The 20,883-nt window shown below is 55.1% G+C and overlaps 1 protein-coding gene across 2 annotated transcripts in view; it reads left to right on the top strand.

The window, feature by feature from the left end:
* PODXL (podocalyxin like) overlaps positions 1-19,702 on the top strand; it is a 96,523-nt gene extending 76,821 nt beyond the window's left edge. For both annotated transcript variants that reach the window (XM_030574661.1, XM_030574575.1), the window contains 3 exons: positions 3,064-3,125; positions 3,687-3,854; positions 17,713-19,702. In XM_030574661.1, coding sequence (XP_030430521.1) covers positions 3,064-3,125; positions 3,687-3,854; positions 17,713-17,907 — 425 coding nt within the window. In that variant the 3' untranslated portion in view covers positions 17,908-19,702. The remainder of the gene's footprint in view (positions 1-3,063; positions 3,126-3,686; positions 3,855-17,712) is intronic.
* The last annotated feature ends 1,181 nt before the right edge of the window (positions 19,703-20,883 follow it).

Genomic DNA, 20,883 nt, shown 5'->3' with positions numbered 1-20,883 from the left:
TTGGTCCCACTGTCATCCTTTGGGCTGTGACGGAAGCCCAGTGGCCCCAGCAATCAGTAAACTGCTAGGCCACTGCTCTGGTTCCAAACCTAGTTGCCAGATGGATCAGTTCAATTTCATCTTCCAGTAGGGTTACGACCCACTAGCCAGTATCAACAGGGGACTGGAGCCAGGGAGAGAAAAGCCTCACCCCACGGAGGCTCACGAGAGTAGCTGTGCAATGATCTCTCACTTCAGGGGCCCTGGTTCAAATCCAGCCCAGCTCAGGTGTGACCAAACATCAGTTCGATGGCTGTTGGGTTGCTGATGTGAAATGAGGTGGTAGGTTTCAGTCCAGCTTCCAGGCTGCAGGTGCTTCCATGGTTAAAGGGCCCCACAAGGACTGACCTCCTTCAGGCCCCCACAGAGGAGAGGACAGTGTTTACAGGGCCTGGGGAGGGACTCCCCTTCTTTCAACAAGGCCAGGCACTTAGAGACAGTTTACACAAGCAGGACAGGCCAGAGATCTCATGCTTCAGGGCAGAAGCTAACTGCTAGCTGCCTGGGGTCAGGAAGAGATTTCTCCTTGGGGCAGGTTATTCTATAACGGCCTCCTGCGGGGGCTCTTTCACTTTCTTCTGAGGCAGCAGGTACTGGAGCAGGGAGGGTAGCACCTGCCTTTCTGTTCAATGCCACTCCTGGCGTGGTGGGGAAGGGAGAGAAAGTGAGACCAGTGCATGGTTTTCCCCTCTACCCACCAGGGAGAGCTGCTGGTACCAGACCTGCCAGTGGTCTCATGTGAGCGAGTGTGCGGAGAGGGGATCTCAAAGCTCAGGCGGACCTAGATAACCCAAGCTGGTGCTCCAGGCACACAGCCCTGCTACAGCATCTCCAGCCCCCCCCCCCCCCCCCCCCCGCTGCATGGTCACCTCAGGAACAGCCCCCCGTGCTGGGGCGATGAGGAGCCCGCTGCCTGGCAGAGGCCCTTTGCCAAACTCCCAGGAACAATCTGATCCTTCCCGTGCGCCATGAAGGATGCCTGCCCTTGGGGGCAGGGAAGTGACTCCTGGCCTGTGAGCAGGGCCGGTGCTACCATTAAGGCAAACTAGGCGGTTGCCTGGGGTGCCAAAAAGCGGTGCCTCCAATTTTTTTTTTTTACAGCATTCCTGGGCTGGGCTGGGCTGGGCTGCCAGCAGCGCGCTGACACGTGTGGCTCAGACTCCCTCTCCCAGCACAGCGACCACTCCATGCAATTATTGTCATTGCTGGCGGGGGCAGCGTCCTCGGGGAGGGGGCATAGCAGAGGTGAGCTGGGGTGGGGAGCCCTGCGGCAGCTCCCCCCTTTCCCCCCTCCCCCGCCCTGAGTCACCCCTCCCCACGGCAGCTCCCTATCCCCCCCCCGGCCCCAGCTCACCTCTGCTCTGCCTCCTCCCCGAGCATGCCACCCCCGCTCTAATTTTCCTCCCTTCCCAGGCATGTGGCACCAAACAGCTGGGGTGGGGAGCTGCCGCAGGGGGGAGGGGTGTACCTCAGGGCCGGGGAGGAGCTGCCGCAGGGCTCCTCACCTCTGCTACGTCCCCTCCCCGAGCCCGCTGTCGCTGCTCCACTTCTCCCGCCTCCCAGGCTTGCGGCGCCAATCAGCTGTTTGGTGCCACAAGCCTTGGAGGGGAGGAGATTAGAGCGGGGGCAGCGTGCTGGGGAGGAGGTGGAGCAGAGGTGAGCTGGGGTGGGGAGCTGCTGCATGGCCCCCGGCGGGGGTGGGGGGGAGCTGCCGCGGGGCGGGGGAGCCTCAGGGCAGGGGAGGAGCTGCTGCAGGGCTTGGGCGGGGCAAGGTGAAAGTTTCGCCTATGGCACGAAACTTCCTTGCACCGGCCCTGTCTGTGAGCTGTTCTTCGACCACCAGCCTCCCTGTCTCACCTTCCCCCATGCTGTCTGCTTCCACTGCACATAGCACTGCCTGATGGCCAGGTGTAACGGGCCTCCCGCGGCATGGGCATAGGGTAGGCAGGGGCTGGGATTCGAAGCTGCCCTCTTGTGCTGTGGGTATGTCTACACCGCAGTAAGGCACTCACAGATAGCCTCAGGGTAAGGGGCTGTTTAACTGCAGTGTAGACACTGGGGCGCAGACTGCAGCCTGAGCTCTGGGAGCCCCTGGCACCTCGCAGGGGGCTAGAGCCCAGGGCTCCAGCCCGAGCCCGAATGTCTACACTGCAATTACACAGCCCCTTTGCCCAAGTCAGCTGGCATAAGCCATCCACGGGTATTCAGTTGTCCCTCAGGGACTCAAGTATGTGCTAAGGGCGATTGTTTGAAACACTTGGTGCTTATGAGGCCCCAAACCAATCCCCAAAGCCCATCTCGCTAGTGAAAACAGCCTTGGCTCCCAGCCCGAGGGCTGCAGCCGCTCCCCACGTGGCCCCAGTCTGCTGCACAAACAGGACAGCCAGAGCGGACTGTGGGATCCCGTGGAGGGAGCAGCCCAGCCCAGGTGGGGCAGGGACTAGATGTCCTGAGAGGGTTTCTCCTGCTTTGATTTGTTCTTGTCACGCTCTGCAGCACTTGTGTCATGGTGCCCCATGCAGGGCTCAGGCAGCCCCTGGCAGCCCTTCCCCCAGCTGGCACTCCAGCACCAAAAATCTCCTTTGAACCAGTTTGCTTTGGGCCTGGCTGTTGCATTGCTGAAAGGTATTAGCATTACAGCCCTGGGCTCCAATCCAACGAGCATCCAGGTGGCAGGCAAAGCACAGCCAGCAGCACGGCCTCCTCAGGCCCACAGACTCCTTAACCCAATAGAATCATAGACTATCAGGGTTGGAAGGAACCTCAGGTGGTCATGCACCAAGCCTGACATGCAGAGAGGGCTGGGCAGTCTCCCTCCCCTGTTTAATCCTTGGCTTCGCTGCAGAGGCCCTCAGCTCTGATGATAGGGGCACCAGGGGGAGGCTGCCATTCATTCACTGCAGGGCCTGGGGCAAGTTGTGTGAGATGGAGGCTGAATGCCCCGAGTTCCGCATGGGGCAGGCCGCGTGGCATAGCCGTTATGCAGGGGGCCGCCCTTCACCTCTGGCTCATTGCTCCCTACAGCCAATGCCGCACCCAAGGAGCTCTTTGAACTGCTGGGGATGAAGAAGGCAGAGCTCCGGCAGGTGAGTGGGTCTTTTCCCTAATCCCCCCAGATGAACCCCACTTCCCGTTCCTGGGGAGGAGGCTTTGGGCAAACGCTGCCGAGATGACGTTGGCTGGAGCTCTGGGGCTGGAAGGCGATGGAGACAGTCCCACTGCTCCTGCCATGCCAGCCCCAAGGCAATCAGCGCCTCCATTTCTAAAGGGCTTTAGCCTGTGACTAAGAGGAGCCAGTTCGCAGGGGACGGGAACATGGGGGTGACGTCTCACTCAGCCTGGCTGCTGTCCTTGGACATCCTCCTTCCCCTCTGCGCAGGCTGCCTAGAGCCCCTGCCAGGGCAGGACAGCACAGCATACGCCACAGTTGTATGCGCCCAGCTGATTGTGCAGCTGGCTGTTCTGTGCAGGCCCAGGCTTGGGAGCGTGGGCAGGAGCTGGGCCTCTTGCCGTGCCATGGAAAAAGGACTGCAGGGGAGGCCGGGTGGTGGGGAGGGGTGGGTGCTCTGTCAATGCAGGCTAGGCACTGAGGGAAGGGAGGGCGCATGCTGCTGGATCTGCCCCCTGACCCTTCCTGCTCTTGGCAGCTTGGCATTGGCAATGTCACGTACGCTGACAAGCAGATGGAAGACGAGAATGAGGACCGGTTCAGCATGCCCTTGATCATCACCATCGTGTGCATGGCCTGCTCCCTGCTCCTCGTCGCTGCCATCTACGGCTGCTGCCACCAGCGGGTCGCCCGTAGGAAGGATCAGGTAAGCGACTCCTACCCTCTGTGCACCTGCAAGAGCTTCCTGTTATGTCCCAAGCCCCCTGCATGGCAGGGGCGTTTTGTTTAGTCAATCAGCAGCCAGAGGGCTGGGGGGATCTGCGTGGCAGGGAAGAAGGGAGCTGTGTCCTAATGTGGACTGGGCTATTGCCAGAAGCAGAGGGGTGGTCCTGGGATCAGACCACTGCCAGCCACCCTGAATTCCTTGGGGACGTGTGGGGCTGGCTGCTCGGTTCTGTCAGCATGGCTGAGCTGGGAGGACTGATATAGAGAAGTCCCCCTTCCCCTCCCATTACATTAGACAAGCAAGAGGTGGTCAGAATTTTGTCCCAGGGAAATCTAGTTGTGATGCAAATTGCTTTTGGTCAGGCACAGAAAATGCTTTGGGGGAATCACTCTGTTGGCAATGAAACTGGTTTTCTGATAGAAAAACAAAAATGGGTAAAAATTTTGGTTATCAAAAAAAGACGGTTACTCACCTTTGTAACTGTTGTTCTTCGAGATGTGTTGCTCACATCCATTCCAGTTAGGTGTGCGCGCTGCGCGTGCACGTTCGTCGGAAACTTTTTACCCTAGCAACTCCAGTGGGCCGGCAGGTCGCCCCCTGGAGTGGCGCCGCCATGGCGCCCAATATATATCCCTGCCGGCCCGCCCGCTCCTCAGTTCCTTCTTGCCGGCTACTCCGACAGTGGGGAAGGAGGGCGGGTGTGGAATGGATGTGAGCAACACATCTCGAAGAACAACAGTTACAAAGGTGAGTAACCGTCTTTTCTTCTTCGAGTGATTGCTCACATCCATTCCAGTTAGGTGACTCCCAAGCCATACCTAGGCGGTGGGGTCGGAGTGAGAAGTCGCGGCACGGAGCACTGCAGTTCCGAAGGCCGCATCCTCTCTCGACTGCTGTACCAGGGCGTAGTGGGAAGCAAAGGTGTGGACCGATGACCAGGTCGCTGCCCGACAGATTTCCTGGATGGGCACACGGGCGAGGAAAGCTAGCGACGACGCCTGCGCCCTGGTAGAATGCGCAGTCACGCGGCCCGTAGGGACATGGGCCAAGTCATAACAGGTCCTGATGCAGGACGTAACCCACGAGGATAACCCTCTGGGAGGAGATAGGAAGCCCTTTCATACGGTCCGCTACCGCCACGAAAAGCTGGGGGGATTTGCGGAAGGGTTTGGTCCTCTCTATGTAGAACGCGAGAGCTCTACGGACATCCAGCGAGTGGAGCTGCTGCTCCCTGCCTGAGGAGTGAGGTTTTGGGAAAAAAACTGGGAGGAAAATCTCTTGGTTGACGTGGAAGGCTGAGACCACCTTGGGTAGAAAGGCAGGGTGTGGTCTAAGCTGTACCTTGTCTTTGTGGAAGACCGTATATGGGGGGTCTACCACAAGGGCTCGGAGTTCCGACACCCGTCTAGCTGAGGTGATGGCTACTAGAAAGGCAGCCTTCCAAGAGAGGTAAAGCAGGGAGCAAGTAGCTAACGGCTCAAAGGGGGGCCCCATGAGCCGGGACAACACCAGGTTAAGATCCCAGGTTGGAGCAGGGGGACGGACGTTAGGGAATAACCGTTCCAGCCCTTTAAGAAATCTCGACACCGTCGGGTGAGAAAAAACGGAGCGACCGTCCGCACCCGGGTGAAAGGTGGAGATAGCTGCCAGATGGTCTCGCAACGACGATAAGGCCAGACCTTGCCCTTTAAGGGACCAAACATAGTCTAAGATTTCGGATACCGAAACTTCCATAGGGCGGAGATTTCTCTCTACGCACCAACAGGAGAAGCGTTTCCATTTTGCCGAATATGTGGCTCTTGTGGACGGTTTCCTGCTGCCCAAGAGCACCTCTCTCACAGGCGTGGAGCAGCGCAGCTCGGAACCAGTTAGCCACACAGGAGCCACGCCGCTAGGTGCAGCGACTGCAGGTCTGGGTGACAGAGAGACCCGTGGTCCTGGGTAATCAGGTCCGGATGAAGGGGCAGGGGAACTGGGTCGGCTACGGCCAAGTCTAGCAGCATGGTGTACCAGTGCTGTCTGGGCCATGCCGGGGCCACCATGATCACACGAGCCCTGTCTCTGCGCACCTTCAGGAGGACCTTGTGAACCAGAGGGAACGGAGGAAACGCATAGTACAGGTGGGTCGACCACTGGATGAGGAAGGCATCCGCTATCGACCCCGGCTCCCTGCCCTGAAAGGAGCAGAACGCTTGGCACTTCCTGTTCCCCTTGGACGCAAAGAGGTCCACCCGGGGATAACCCCACCTCCGGAAAATGGAGAGAGCGACGTCCGGGCGAAGGGACCACTCGTGTGACAGGAAGGATCTGCTCAATCGATCCGCCAGCGTGTTCCGTACTCCGGGAAGGAAGGAAGCCCTGAGGTGAATGGAGTGGGCTACGCAAAAGTCCCAGAGTCGTATCGCCTCGAGGCACAGGGAGGAGGACCTGGTGCCGCCCTGCTTGTTGATATAATACATGGTCGTCGTGTTGTCCGTGAACACGGCTACACAACGACCCTGAAGCTGATGACAAAACGTTTGGCAAGCAAGGCGGACCGCTCTCAACTCCCTCATGTTGATGTGTAGCCCCACCTCCTCCTGGGACCATAGGCCCTGCGTCCGCAGGGTCCCTAGGTGGGCCCCCCAGCCTAGATCTGAGGCATCCGTTGTCAGAGATACCGAGGGCTGAGACGGGTGAAAGGGAAGACCCGCACACAATACGGACTGGTCCAACCACCAGCCGAGGGAATCTAAGACCTTCTGGGGGACTGTGATTAACATGTCTAGCGGTTGCCTTGGCCTGTAATGACTGATAAGCCACAGCTGGAGAGGCCTCATGCGGAGCCGAGCGTAGTCGGTCACAAAAGTGCACGCCGCCATGTGGCCTAACAGGGTTAGACATGTCCTCACTGACGTCAACGGGGCTGACCGCAAGCGTTGAACGATCGCCGCCATGGTCTGGAACCGCTGCCGAGGCAGCGAGGCCCTGCCCACAGTGGCGTCCAGGACGGCCCCGATAAATTCCACCTTCTGAGTGGGCCTCAGGGTGGACTTGTCTGTGTTTATCAAGAGGCCCAGACTCGCAAACATGCCGGTGATCACGCGGACATGGCTGTACACCTGCTGTTCCGACGTGCCCCGAATCAACCAATCGTCCAGATAAGGGAACACGTGGACACGGTTGCGCCGAAGATGCGCCACGACAACTGCCATGCATTTTGTAAACACCCTCGGGGCCGTGGACAGGCCAAACGGGAGGACCGCAAATTGATAATGACGAGCCCCCACAACGAAGCGGAGGAAGCGTCTGTGGCGTGGCCAAATGGCAACGTGGAAATACGCGTCCTGCATGTCGAGGGCGGCGTACCAGTCTCCCGGATCCAGGGATGGAATGATGGTCCCCAGGGATACCATGCGGAACTTCAACTTCACGAGGTATTTGTTGAGCTCTCGCAGGTCGAGGATAGGCCTGAGGCCCCCCTTGGCCTTGGGGATCAGAAAATAGCGGGAATAAAACCCCTTGCCTTTCTCGTTTTCGGGAACCGCCTCTATAGCTCCTTTGCTGAGGAGCGTCCGCACCTCCTGCCGAAGGAATTGCTCGTGAGAGGGGTCCCTGAAGAGGGACGAGGAAGGAGGGCGGGAAAGAGGAAACGAAACAAACTGCAGGCGGTACCCCGTCTGCACCACGCTTAAGACCCAGCGGTCCGATGTTATTTGGGACCACGCCGGGAGGAAAAACGAAAGGCGGTTGGAAAACGGGGGGGAAGGATCCATAGGGGAAACTGTTACTGCGCCCTCGAGCGCACCTTCAAAATGAAGGCTTAGGACCAGGCGGGGGTTTTGAGGAGCCTTGGTTCTGCCCCCCTTGGTTCCCCGACTGCCTGCGCCTCCCGTTCCTGCCGCGGCGCCTGTAAAGGTCCTGCCGCTGGCGGAACTGGGAAAACGGCCGACGGTGCTGCTGTTGTTGCGGCCTAAAGGGTCTACGCTGTGTCACGGGGGTGTGCATCCCGAGGGACCGCGCAATGACCCGGTTGTCCTTTAAACTCTTAAGTCTGGGGTCTGTCTTATCGGAAAACAGGCCCTGGCCTTCGAAAGGAAGGTCCTGTATCGTGTGCTGGAGCTCTGGCGGAATGCCGGAAACCTGCAGCCAGGAGATGCGACGCATCGTAACTCCTGACGCGAGGGTACGGGCAGCCGAGTCCGCAGCGTCCAAGGAGGCTTGTAAGGCCGTGCGCGCGACCTTCTTGCCTTCGTCCAGGATGGCCGTAAACTCTTGGCGAGCATCCTGTGGCAGCAGCTCCTTAAATTTGTCCACTGCCACCCAGGAGTTAAAGGCGTATCTGCTCAGCAGGGCCTGCTGGTTAGAGACCCTGAGCTGCAGCGCCCCAGCCGAATACACCTTACGGCCAAGGAGGTCCATCCGCCTGGCTTCTCTGGATTTGGGGGCCGGAGCCTCCTGGCTGTGACGCTCCCTATCGTTCACCGATTGCACTACCAGTGAACCGGGAGTCGGGTGAACATGTAAATATTCGTACCCCTTAGAAGGGGCCATGTACTTCCTCTCGACTCCTTTCGCTGTCGGAGGGATGGAGGCCGGGGACTGCCAGATAGTATTGGCATTGGCCTGGATGGTCCGTATGAACGGCAGGGCGACCCTGGTGGGAGCATCGGAAGAGAGGATGGTGACAATTGGGTCCTCTATCTCCGAGACCTCCTCTGCTTGCAGACTCAGGTTTTGAGCCAATCGCCTGAGGAGGTCCTGGTGCGCCCTGAGATCCAGCGGGGGGGGGACTGTTGGAGGAGGTACCCGCCACCGCCTCATCCGGGGAGGAGGATGATGAGACCCCAGGCACAATAGTGTCCAACTGAGGGTCTTCCTCAGCCCTCGCCTCTGTCTCCGGAGCCACAGCGGAGTCCTGCTGTTTGGACCCTTCGTCCCCTTCCGGGGAGGGAGGGGGGCGAGACAAAGAGGCTTCAGGGGCCCTACGCTCCGCAGTCGCCGGCCTAGCAGGGAGCTGCTGGGGGCCCTGGGCCTGATGGTACGCCCAGGGTGTCCAGAATCCCCACTGTTGTGGGCCTTGGTCCTGCAGCGGCGGATCAGCAAACAGCGCCGCCTGCCGGTCGGTGCCCAGCGCATAGCCGCTGTCCGTCTGGGAGGATACGGACGGCTGCCTCGAGGGCCACGGCGGGGCCGACCCTGGATGGTACGGGTCTGCGCGGGCCGGCACGGAGGATCTTCTCGGTGCCGGGGACCGGTGCCGGGAGTCATATCGGTGCCGGGATCGGGACCGGGACCGGGATCTGTCACGGTGCCGGGCGCCGCTTCGGTACCGGGCGCCGCTTCGGTGCCGGGACCTACTACCAGCTCGGTGCCGGGAGATCGACCGGGACCGGGACCTGCCACCAGCTCGGTGCCGGGAGGTCGAGCGAGACCGGGACCGGGACCGGGACCTGCCACCAGCTCGGTGCCGGGAGGTCGACCGGTGCGGTGAGTAGCGTCGGGACCTGCTCCTGGAGTCGCGGTGCCGGTGACGCCGACTGGAGCCTGACCGCGACTGTCTCGATGCCGACCGTTGCCGCGAGTGCGACCGGTATCGCTGAGGGGAGCGGTGCCGGGACTGCGAGCGGCGTCGGGATCTGGAGCGCCCAAGACGTCGGGACCTGGATGGCGAACGACTGTCTCTGGGCGGCGCCGACAGCATGGGCTTGCCTCTGGACACAACCCGCACCGGAGGTACCGGGGGTGGCAGCCGAGTGGGCTCAGTCAGGGCAATAAGGTCCCGAGCCGAGGCGAAGGTCTCCGGAGTGGATGGGACCACTATCTCAACCCCAGATCTCATGGGGGAGCTCGGCGGCACCGGACTCAACGGACCCGCCGGGCCCGGAGTCAACGGTGCTGACGGTGCCGGCGGTGCCGCGGCCGATGTTGAGGCCGGGCGCTCAAGCCGGGTCTGCCTGGCCGGAGTATTAGACTTCGACGGCCTAGGCTCTGATTCCGGTGCCGGAGAAGGTCGGTGCCGGGGAGTCTTCTCGGTGCCGGAGCGATCCGGTGCCGGTGCCGAAACCACGGTCTGCGAAGTCGACGGGTCAAGTGCCGCCTCCATTAGGAGAGTTCGGAGCCTCTGATCCCTCTCCTTTTTTGTCCTCGGCTTAAAAGCCTTACAGATGCGGCACTTGTCAGATCTGTGCGATTCCCCGAGGCACTTCAGGCACGCTTCGTGGGGATCGCTGGTAGGCATGGGCTTCTTGCAGGCCGCACACTGCTTGAAGCCTGGCGAAACAGGCATGAGCCTGGCGCCCGGTGCCGGGAAGGGCTAAGCCCCCGGCAAGGAACTACTTAACAGCTATTTACTAAACTATCTACTTAACAATACTAATTAACAACTATATAGAACTAGAGATAAGCGATAAACAAGCGATAGAAACTAGGAGAGCTAGGGACGTGGAGGACAGCTATGCCGCGCTCCACAGTTCCAACGACCGACACGGCGGTAAGAAGGAACTGAGGAGCGGGCGGGCCGGCAGGGATATATATTGGGCGCCATGGCGGCGCCACTCCAGGGGGCGACCTGCCGGCCCACTGGAGTTGCTAGGGTAAAAAGTTTCCGACGAACGTGCACGCACGGCGCGCACACCTAACTGGAATGGATGTGAGCAATCACTCGAAGAAGAACAGGGTTTTTGGGTTCTTTTTTTTCAAAATTTCCCCTGAATTTTTTTTCTTTTTTGATGAAAACCCGCTCCCCAAAGCGATTTGATTTCTTTCAAAAATTTTAAAATTTCCTGTGAAAAAGAATGGACTCTGCCCCCTCAGGAAGTCAACCAGGAGATGCTCCCAAGGGAAAGTCATGGAATAATCTGCTCATTACGCAGTTTCTGTAACGGATCTAACACTCGCCTCTATCAGAGACAGGATACGGGACAAGATAGGCTGACAGTCCCCACATGCCCAACATTTTTAAGTGGGTGGCAAGTTTTTTTGCTCAGGCCCTCATCCAAATTAAATCCCTGGCTAACACAGCGAGCACAGGGACAGTCACTGAGCACGCAGCCCAAAAGGCTGTGTTTTTGAAATGATGGGCAGCTTGGCTTCCTGCCCCAAGCCTTCACCCCATCCCTGTAGATTCTCATAGTGTAGCTAAGGTAGCAGAGGATCAAAGCCCCAGTTTGAGTTACACACCTAAATACCTTTGGGGCACTAGGCCTGAGTGCCTCCTTAGAAGCTGATGGATGAGTATATTGTGCTGAGAACAGTAGGGTTTATAATGGGCTAATCTGACAGTGTGTCATATGTTTCTCCTGTTCATGCCCCTTTGAGTTTCCCTGGGAGGATCAGGCTCACAGCAGAGCAGGCTGGACTGTTGTTCCCCAAGGTTCCCTACCAGTCAGGTTATTGGCCTGTACTGATTTACTCCAGCTATCCCCTCAGGGTGACCAGACAGCAAGTGTGAAAAATCAGGACGGGGGTGGAGGGTAATAGGCGCCTAAATAAGAAAAAGCCCCCGAAATCGGGACTGTCCCTATAAAATTGGGACATCTGGTCACCCTACCCTCACTGGCACTGCTGGACAGTCATTGTGTCGCTCTATGCTGTAGGAAATGCAAATGTGACTTGCAGACACAGTTGATGTCCACAGGAGGGCGCAGGCACTACACCCTTTTAGATCAAAGAGCACCAGGAGTGATGGTTGCTGCGGCGCAATTTAACTCTTTAGTTTAGCATTGCTAGGGAAATCCCTTTGCTCGCCTGTGCAGAGTCCGGTCTCAAACCTAACCGATAAAGGCAACATCTGGGGCCAAGCTTGAGAGCTAAAAGGCTGGCTATAGTATCGGTGGCCAAAAGAAACCAAAGTACAAGTCACTGCTCCCTAGGTTTACACAGCTCCAGTTGCTACTGATAAAAGTTTGGATCTAACGGAGAAGGAATTTGACAATGTCATATGCAGGAATCCTATGACAGGGCAAAACCACTGCAGGTCTTCACAAGTTCTCCTGAGGGCGGTGTGGGATTTTTCAGAGAATTAAAATCCTCCTTTCAATTGGCTTAGAAACATCTATAGAAGGTGATCACACAAGGCTAGTCTACACTGAAAAGTGAGGTCAACCCAGTTATGATGCATAGGGGTGTGAAAAATCCACAGTCCTGAGCGACACTTTGAAGCTGACCTAAGCCCCAGCGTAGACAGTACTAGGTCAGCAGAAGAATTCTTCCATTGACCTAGCTACCACCTCTCGGGGAGGTGGATTAACAACAGCGAGGGCTATAGCTTCAACGTCTTACGCTCGGGCTGCTTCTCATGTGCCCCACCTCTGCGATCAGGAGCGAAAAGACGGGCTGGGCTTTAGGTCCATTTCATTTTTGGTCACTCTGCCAAGACCACAACCAGGATCACTGTCAGCTTGAAATTAACTATATATATTTAAAAAAAAAAAAAAAAAAAAAAAAGCGTTAAAAGTGGTTACAGACCCTACCTGGGCTGGAGCCCCCCATCAGTGTGAATTCCTTGTATTGCTGTAGTGCTTAGGAGCCCTAATCCTGGCCCAGAACGGCAGTGTGCTAGGTGCTGTACACACCCAACTGGAGCGTACATGTTTCTCTCACCCCTCTTGCTCTGTGGGAGGCCCAACAACAGGTGCAACTCGCTGTATGGGGGAAGGAGTGACACTGATTATACACCACGAGCTGTCAGTGCTGAGTGTTGTCTACTGCCATTTAAAGGTTTAAACACATTTTCAGGCAGACGTGTGATTTTTAGGTCCCTTTTACTGCAAGGTGGACATCTGTCCACTAGGAATTGGACTGCAGCTCAGCACACTCATGTCCCAAAAGGCCGCTGGCCAGGCACAGACAGTAACAGGTATCTGTAATCGTGGGCCTGGGCTGGAGTCAGGCTGGCGTCCTTCAGAAGAAAGGCCTTAGTGGTGACTCAGAAGGCTGGCTAAGAAATTGGAGCAGCCCATCTGCCCTTCCTGGGTTTTGCTGGAGGAGTGGGGTGCTGATGGGCATTGTGGGTTCTTACACCTGAAGGGGCAGGTGGCTCCATCTTTCGCTCACTTTGTCCCAAGTGCCCATTAGAGCAGAGGAGCTCTTAGCAGAGACAAAAAGCAATGGCTGTTGAGCACCCTGACTTCAAAATCCCTTCCCTGGTGAGGATTTCTGAGGCGGTGCAGCTACATCAGTGCCTTACGCTGCTGCAGTTTCCCCTCTTCGAAACCATTGCCCGTCAACTGAGGAGCTATAGGCCGGGGCTTTCCATCCGTGCAGCTACATCAGAGCAAACCCCTCCCGTGTAGCTGAGCATCATGGCTCAGCTCTCAGCCTCTTGGGACTGGAGGGATGAGACCATAGGTGTCTTCTGGGCAGATGAGGCCTGAAGTTCTAATGTAAAAGACAAGCAGATGATTTCTCTTCTCCCCTCGGCAAAAACATTTCAGCCCTTCTTTATACATCAGAGCAACATTGGGCACACGCCCCTTTCCCCTCCCCTGTCCCTATTGCAGGTCCTTGCTAGCACAGAGCCAGGTCGTCCCTCCACCTCCAAATTTCCCTCCAAGCGTATTTAATTTGCCATGAATATTTAATCTACAAACACGAGAAAACCTGCAGTCAAGTCACCAAACAGGAAGTGGCAGTATCCTGTCTAGACACTGAAGGACTCGCTTCTCAGCCTGTTTGAGGAACCAGCCACAGACAAGATTGAAGATTAAGAGCGGGATGAAAGTGAAGCTGCATTTGGACCTGAAAAAACCAGGGCCCCGCTTCAGAGCCGACAAGGCTGCTCCGACGCAGGGCTGAGTTTTAAATAGATGTAGGGGTGATGGGCTTCGGGGAACAGACAGCTGGGGCAATTCCCTGCCATTGGCATTGGATCATCTCTGTCCCTGCTGTCCTCTGCCCACGGCACACAGCAGTGTAGGCACCTGAGGGCTGGGGATACGTGGGTCTGATTCTGGTTGTTGGGCTTCATGTACGGGTGCTGGGTGGTGGTGGAGGCCTAGGCTATAGAGGAGATCAGACTAGATAGTCTGGGGGTCTCTTCTAGCCTTAAACCCTAGTCCTGTGGTTCTCAACCTTTTGGGAATCAGGACCCATTTGGCAATGTTTAGGGCCTGTCGCAACCCAGTAAATAATCTGGGGGTGGAGGCCCGCAGGTGGATTTGCCCGTTCTGCCCCACAGTGGGGTTGGGTCCTGCCCGACACTCACCCCATAGTGGCAGCTCCTGCAGCTCCAGGGCTGTGGGGCTGGCTGGGCTTGGCTCTCCGTGCTGCTCAGCTTTGGCCCCACCCCTGACTGGACTAAATTTGTGTGAGTGGAGCTGTGACCTGGCTCATGGGGTGGCAGTGCCACTCCCTCAAATTTGGCCTACCCGGACTCCTGTCGTCATGGTGGCTGGGCCAACCCTGAGCGGCGCTGGGACCCCCGAGGTTGCAACGCCTGGAACAGGGAGGTGAGCTCAGCCAGACTCATAGGACAAGAGCTGCCACGCGACCCTTTGAAACATTCTGGCAACCCAATTTTGGGTCCTGACCCCTGGGTTGAGAAACCCTGGTCTGAGTGACGCGCTGGTAGGATCAGCACCCACTTCAGCTCCCCAGCTGTCTGCAGGGAGGCATTCAGAAGCGGGCGGTTTGTGGAGGCAGCGCCGAAGAGTCTCTCGCTGCAATATGTAAGTGATGGAATTGAACACAGCCGGCCTGAGTTGCGTGAGCGCCAAGCAGAGCCGCTGGCTTTCTTTACAAAGCAGCACTTCCAGCCACTGGCTCCTGAGGAGTTGCCATGGCAGCAACCTGGCTTCTAATATTTCTAACAGCAGCAGCTAGCCGGCCCTGTTTGTGCTAGGTGCTGTACGGCCACGTAACCAATGACAGGGCTGTGTCCTGAAGAGCTTATTGCCTAAGACCGTGGCTACACAGGAATGTTGTACCAGTTGTGCCCATGTACTCGGATCAATATACCACCCCACCCCACCGCCCCTCAGAGGGCACACTCTCATTCTGGTGTAAGAGCAGCTGTTTTGCTTTAGCTCAAGCCCCTTCCCAAGTAACACAAGCTGAATCAAAAAAAGCCAGTCACAGGAATGAGTGCCCGGGGTGGGGGGTGCAGGTGTTAAACCACTATATTAATAGTCATGCCTTTCGCTTATAACAGTAGCAGCTTAAATTCACTCCTTGGGTTATAGCAAAGCAAAAATCCTGCCCACACAACAACGCTCCCATGTAGACAAGGCCTTTATAGATAAGACAGGCAGCGTGTGGGAGGCAGGCAAATCAGAGGCAGTAGTGCACGGTCCCACAGCAGGTCAGTGCCAGAGGTGGGGATAGAACCCACAACTCCGATACATGCTCTGTCCCCTGGTCCCTGCTGTCGCTTTGATTGTAAGGGGGCCGCATTACAAGGGAGGAATCAGGGCCCACATTCAGCCTGGTAGAACAGTCATCCCGCGGGCCATTTGAGAGCGAGCTAGTTTGCTGTAGTTATTTTAGAAATGTCACAGACCAGAGAGCGGTGGGGGAAGGGCAAGTACAACCTAGTGCCTGTTTCCCAAAAAATGAAGGCAGGGTGATTCTGGCTGTTTTCAGCCCATAAGGCCATTTCCACCCACGGTCAAACTGCGAAGGGGAATACCAAGTAACTATGCAGAGCCGTGAGCAATTAGCAGCATGAGCGGTGGGTTTCATGAGAAAGAAATCCTGCCAGAAACTTAATTGCTTTGTTTTCTGGACTGCGATGGGGACCAACTGGCTGCAGAAAAAAGACCCGGGGAATTATAGTGGATGAGAAGATGCATATGAGGCAGCAGTGTACCCTCGTTGCCAAGAAGGTTAATGGCATATTGGGCTGTATTTGTAGTGCATTGCCAGCAGATCGAGGGAAATGATTATTCCCCTCTATTCGGCACTGGTGAGGACACACCTGGCGTATTAAGTCCAGTTTTGGGCCCCCCACTATAGAAGGGATGTGGACAAATTGGAGAGAGTCCAGCAGAGGGCAACGAAAATGATTAGGGGGCTGGGGCACATGGCTTACGAGGAGAGGCTGAGGGAACTGGGCTTAAGAGAAGAGTGAGGAGGGATTTGATAGCAGCCTTCAACTATCTGAAAGGAGGTTCCAAAGAGGATGGAGCTCAGCTGTTCTCAGTGGTAGCAGATGACAGAACAAGGAGCAATGATCTCAAGTTGCAGTGGGGAAGGTCTAGGTTGGATATTAGGAAACACTCTTTCACTAGGATGGTGGTGAAGCACTGCAATAGGTTACCTAGGGAGGTGATGAAATCTCCATCCTTGGAGATTTTAAATGCCCAGCTTGACAAAGCCCTGGCTGGGATGATTTAGTTGGTGTTGGTCCTTCTTTGAGCAAGGGGTTGGACTAGATGACCTCCTGAGGTCTCTTCCAATTCTAATTTTCTATGATTCTATGTCAAACAGATTTTAGCAAAGCATTTGATGTAGTGTCTCTTGAAGTCCTGTTGGAATTGGCTTGCATAGGAACACCTGAAGAACGATTAACAAGCTAAATCCCAGGTAATAGTAAACCAATGTAGCTGGGGCAGCAATCTAGCCTCATTCTACAGTGGTGGCTTGTTAGCATCACAGCTGAGCTGTGAGTGCGGCTAGAATAACACAGTCAGAACACAGACTGATGATAGGAAACTGGAAGAGGTGGCAAGAACCAACCAGGACGGACAAATCCTCTAAAGAGCCCGAGAGAGATTGGAAACATGAGCAGAAAAAAAAGATGTGCTGGGAAAGGCCCAGGTGAGGACATCTGGGGGATGCTCCCTCGGGCACCTGACCAGTGCAAGACACTTGCGAGGCACAAGAGTGCCCAAAGCGACAACAGAGGGAGCATGGACAGCAAGTTAGACATGAGTGGGCAATGAGACACGGCTGCAAGATGAACCAGCATAATATCCAGCTGCACATGGTTGGGCGTCATGGCCAGAGCAGGGAACAATCATCTCTCCAGCTCTGGTGTGACCGTTCCTAGAGCATCGGGTTTGTTTCCAGGCACCATATCACTAGGAAGAGGAGGTGAATCAGCCATGAAATAGTGAAGCCCCATGCCTTGGGACTAGCCTGGACAAGACAGACAGCAGGGAGCGTAAAATGGAGAATGACACTTCCTGGCTAAGGGGAGATGGAGCAGATGAGCTATTTGTCTTTTCCCATCTCTGACTTCTGTCACAGAGGACTAAGGTGGGACTCTGTGGCATTATTTATAGAGAGGCACTTCGTGACCCTAAGTGCACTGAAAACCAAGGGTGGCCCCAGTCAAAGAAGGTTCAGCCGAACAGCAGGGTTTTTCCTGCCTTGGGAATGCCAGGACAACAGGTGCAGAAAACAGAGCGTGGAGCCAGCTAGTTCTGAAGGACACTGTGCTGCTGAGCTCAGGAAAGGTCTTGCTGAAGGAATTAGGAGCTGGTGAGGTGAGCCAGGGAGATTGCTCGTCTTGGGCCCTGGGCAGGAGGAGCTGAGGGAGAACCAAGCTACCAGCTGCATTACATTTCAGACTCACTCTCTGTTTAAAATTCACTGATTGTGTAGCATCAAAGGCTGGCAAATGCTTTGTAAGATTCTCCACAGAGCCTCGCCGAGGTACCTCAGTCCTGACCCACAGCACCCCTGCCCAGTCCAGGCCCCTCCATCCCGACTTACAGCACCCCTGGCTAGTCTAGTTTTGATCATCACCAGGAAAGTTACACTAACATGTCTGGTTGTGAGATGACTGTGCAGTGTGGAAGATGCTGTGAGGATAAGGTTGGCAGCTGGGAAATACTGTACGTTTATCCACAGACCGACCATGTTTTTGTTTTCACCAAAGATTTCTGGTTTTTTTTTTCTTGTCCCCTTCCAGCAACGCCTGACAGAAGAGCTACAGACCATGGAGAATGGCTACCATGACAACCCGACCCTGGAGGTAATGGAGACCTCCTCAGAGATGCAGGAGAAGAAAGTGAACCTAAACGGGGAGCTGGGAGACAGCTGGATAGTCCCCATGGACAACCTCACAAAAGAGGAGCTGGAGGGAGAGGAGGACACGCATTTATAAGTGACATGAAACTCTACCAGCAAAACAAAACAAAACAACCCCAAAACGATCAGAGCCACAAGTGCCGTCGCTTGGAGAATCCTGTGGAGCAAGGAGACACCCAGGTGCCTGAATGCCCCCTTGAGGCAGGAGACCATGACTGGCCTTTGCTCTGGCCCAAACGTTGTTCAATCAAAACATATTCACTGTCCAGACTAGGTTGTATTTTTGCTTCTGTAGCGGGAGAGTGCCTGTATTTAAGCATTGACTAGAGACGACAAAGTTCAGCTTCTGGCCATTGTAAAAGGATAAGAGCTTGAAGGCCTCTTGCAGGGCTTCTCAGCCTTTTCCATATGGGGACCCCTTCCGTCTAGCTGGGATCTAGCACTATGGGAAGGGCAGAGTGATCATGACACCCCCCCCCAGCCCCGGGCTGAGAACTCTGGATTCAGAATGATCAGAAGCCTCTGGTGCCTAACGGGGTACTCCAGAAACTGCGTTAGCATCACAGCGGATTTGCCTTAGTGAAGCGTGCTGCTCAGGGTAGAAGGGCTGGAGGCAAAGGGCTAGCGATCTACTGTCATAGGTTTTTCTCAGCTCTTCGCTCTGCTGTCAGGTGCATCACTTCCTGCCAGTGCCCAGTACATTGTGAGGCTCTGCATTCTGTTTGGTTTTTTTTCCCATCACTTCTCACCAGGAGAATGAGGATCTTTCCCCCCATGTAACCTCCATTGTCACCTGCATTCCATAGTCAAACCTCCAGGTTCTGCTCCAATCAAATGATGGGGCGGTGGTGAGAGAATGGGGTAGGGGATTTGGGGTCCAGTCTGTGTGACCTCAAATAAGTCACTTTGGTGCTCTGTGCTTTTGTTTTCCCCATTTGTTATGTGCAGAGAAACTTTATAGAAGTGTCAGTTATTAAGCCACAGGAGATAAGGGAAAGAACAGCAACTGCCCTCATCCCAAGCCACATGATTGCCTGGTCATTTGCAAAGTCTCCCTGGCATCACTATGGAAAATGCTTTCATTCACCAAAGCTTCCCCTGACAACCACCAGTGATCACTCCTGGGTCCTTAATACTCCCCCTGTCCTACACGGACCTTCCTGGCCTGCAGTGTGAATTCCGCTGACTGACACCAGGATCCTGTTGAGGATACACTCTTCCTTCAGGACAGGGCAATGTTAAGGCTCCAAGACTGCACTTCTGCTGGGTTTCTTTAGCCACTGTAGGTAGATGTAGCCTTGGGACGTTGCCTTCTCAAGCATTAAAATGCAGCGTTTTTTCAGATACCGTAGCATCCTTACTACAGCAAAACAAAACAGAGTTAGTTATTTGATTCTTGGCTGGAATTATGTCCATAAACAAACTGAGCAGGAAATACCTGCACTGCCTCTGCCATTGAAATGAAATTCTCAAGCCCATTCTTCTAGCTCCTAGCCCAAAGGTCATAGAAGTTTAAAGGGCAAGTGTGTAGGAAGCCCACCATGTATTTAGGGAGGGTCCCAGTAGGGGTCCTTAGTGAGATCTGCATTTGAAGCAGGACTAATCTCCCTGTTTCATCATTGCATCCAATGACAAAGTCGCTCAAAACGCACTGTGAAGTTTCTCACGGCTCATAAAAAGGCATCTAACAGCAGGCAAATAGGAGACTGCCACCTTGATTGTCTGGTATGCAGGCAGACTCTTGTCAGAACTGCATTTCCTGAATGTGTGAATGCAAGAGAGATTCAAACTCACCGGGTACGTCTACACTACCCAGATCAGCGGGTAGTGATTGATCTATCGGGGATCGATTTATCGCGTGTAGTGTAGACGCGATAAATTGATCCCCGATCGCTCTGCCGTCGACTCCGGAACTCCACCACGGCGAGAGGTGGAAGCGGAGTTGACGGGGGAGCGGCAGAGGTCGACTCGCCGCCATCCTCTTGGCAAGGTAAAATCGACCTAAGAGACGCCGACTTCAGCTACGCTATTTGCGTAGCTGAAGTTGCATATCTTAGGTCAACAGCCAACACCCCACCCCCCCAGTGTAGACCTAGCCATTATGTGAGGCAAGGGCTGGTGCTGGGGAAAAACTTAGTGAAGTTTCTGCTGTTAACCCAAAAATTCTCTTACACACCTGAAAAATCTGTGTCATGTGCCAGGACAGGGCTGCCCCCCCTCATCTCCGATCCTGTGGCATCACACATGGAAAGCGTTAGTAACACTGGCCACGCTCAGAGCAAATCCAGGCACTATTAGAGAGAGAGCGAAATGGCGACAGGCATTTCTAGAATGTGCCAAACCAGTTATCCGTTCCACGGTGGGCAGCAATCACGTCGCTCGTCAGTTAATCACTGCAGGTTTCCTTTAAGGACACGTGTTGCACTCCTGCGCTTCAGCAGAAACACTGCAAAGGTCCCCAACACAGGATTAGAAGAACATAGACCAAGGCTGTTTTACAGCCTGAAACTGACCTGCTGAAACACACACTAGCAATGCTCCCCCTGCCATAAGCAGAAGAATGTGTTGGGGCCCAGTGCAATCGGGAATCTGAAGTCAGTGCCAAAATTAGAGCTGGTCTGAGTGACGTGAGCTAGTCCCAATTCTGTCAGAATTTTGTGTAATCAGTTAATTTGAAAGCTCTGCCCAGCTGCAAAGGAAAAGAGAATTCAGCAATCAGGCTAAACAACAGCTGGCTTCATCAAGGTAGGAGCTCACCCAATGTCTTATCCGGATCCAGTTGGCACGGGTCAATTTCTGCCAATTCACGCACCCAGTTGAAATCAACAGGTTTCAAAAGAGGAAAGGCAAATGGAGGTTGTGAAAGAAAAAGCAACTCCTTGACTTAATGTTTAATCTAGAATGTTACAAGAGATACAAACTGCAAAGCCTCAGAGGGGTGTGCATGTAGGATATTTTCTTTAAAATTGGGTCAACCATTGTGAAAAGTTAATATAAGTGCAAAGAAAAGCACATGGATATGATCTCACCTGCATGCAGACAGTTCCAGCAA

This window comes from Gopherus evgoodei, chromosome 1, assembly GCF_007399415.2.
Source record: "Gopherus evgoodei ecotype Sinaloan lineage chromosome 1, rGopEvg1_v1.p, whole genome shotgun sequence".
Taxonomy (NCBI): domain Eukaryota; kingdom Metazoa; phylum Chordata; order Testudines; family Testudinidae; genus Gopherus; species Gopherus evgoodei.
The sequence above is the reverse complement of the archived record's forward strand: the minus strand, read 5'-3'. Positions and strand labels throughout refer to the sequence as shown.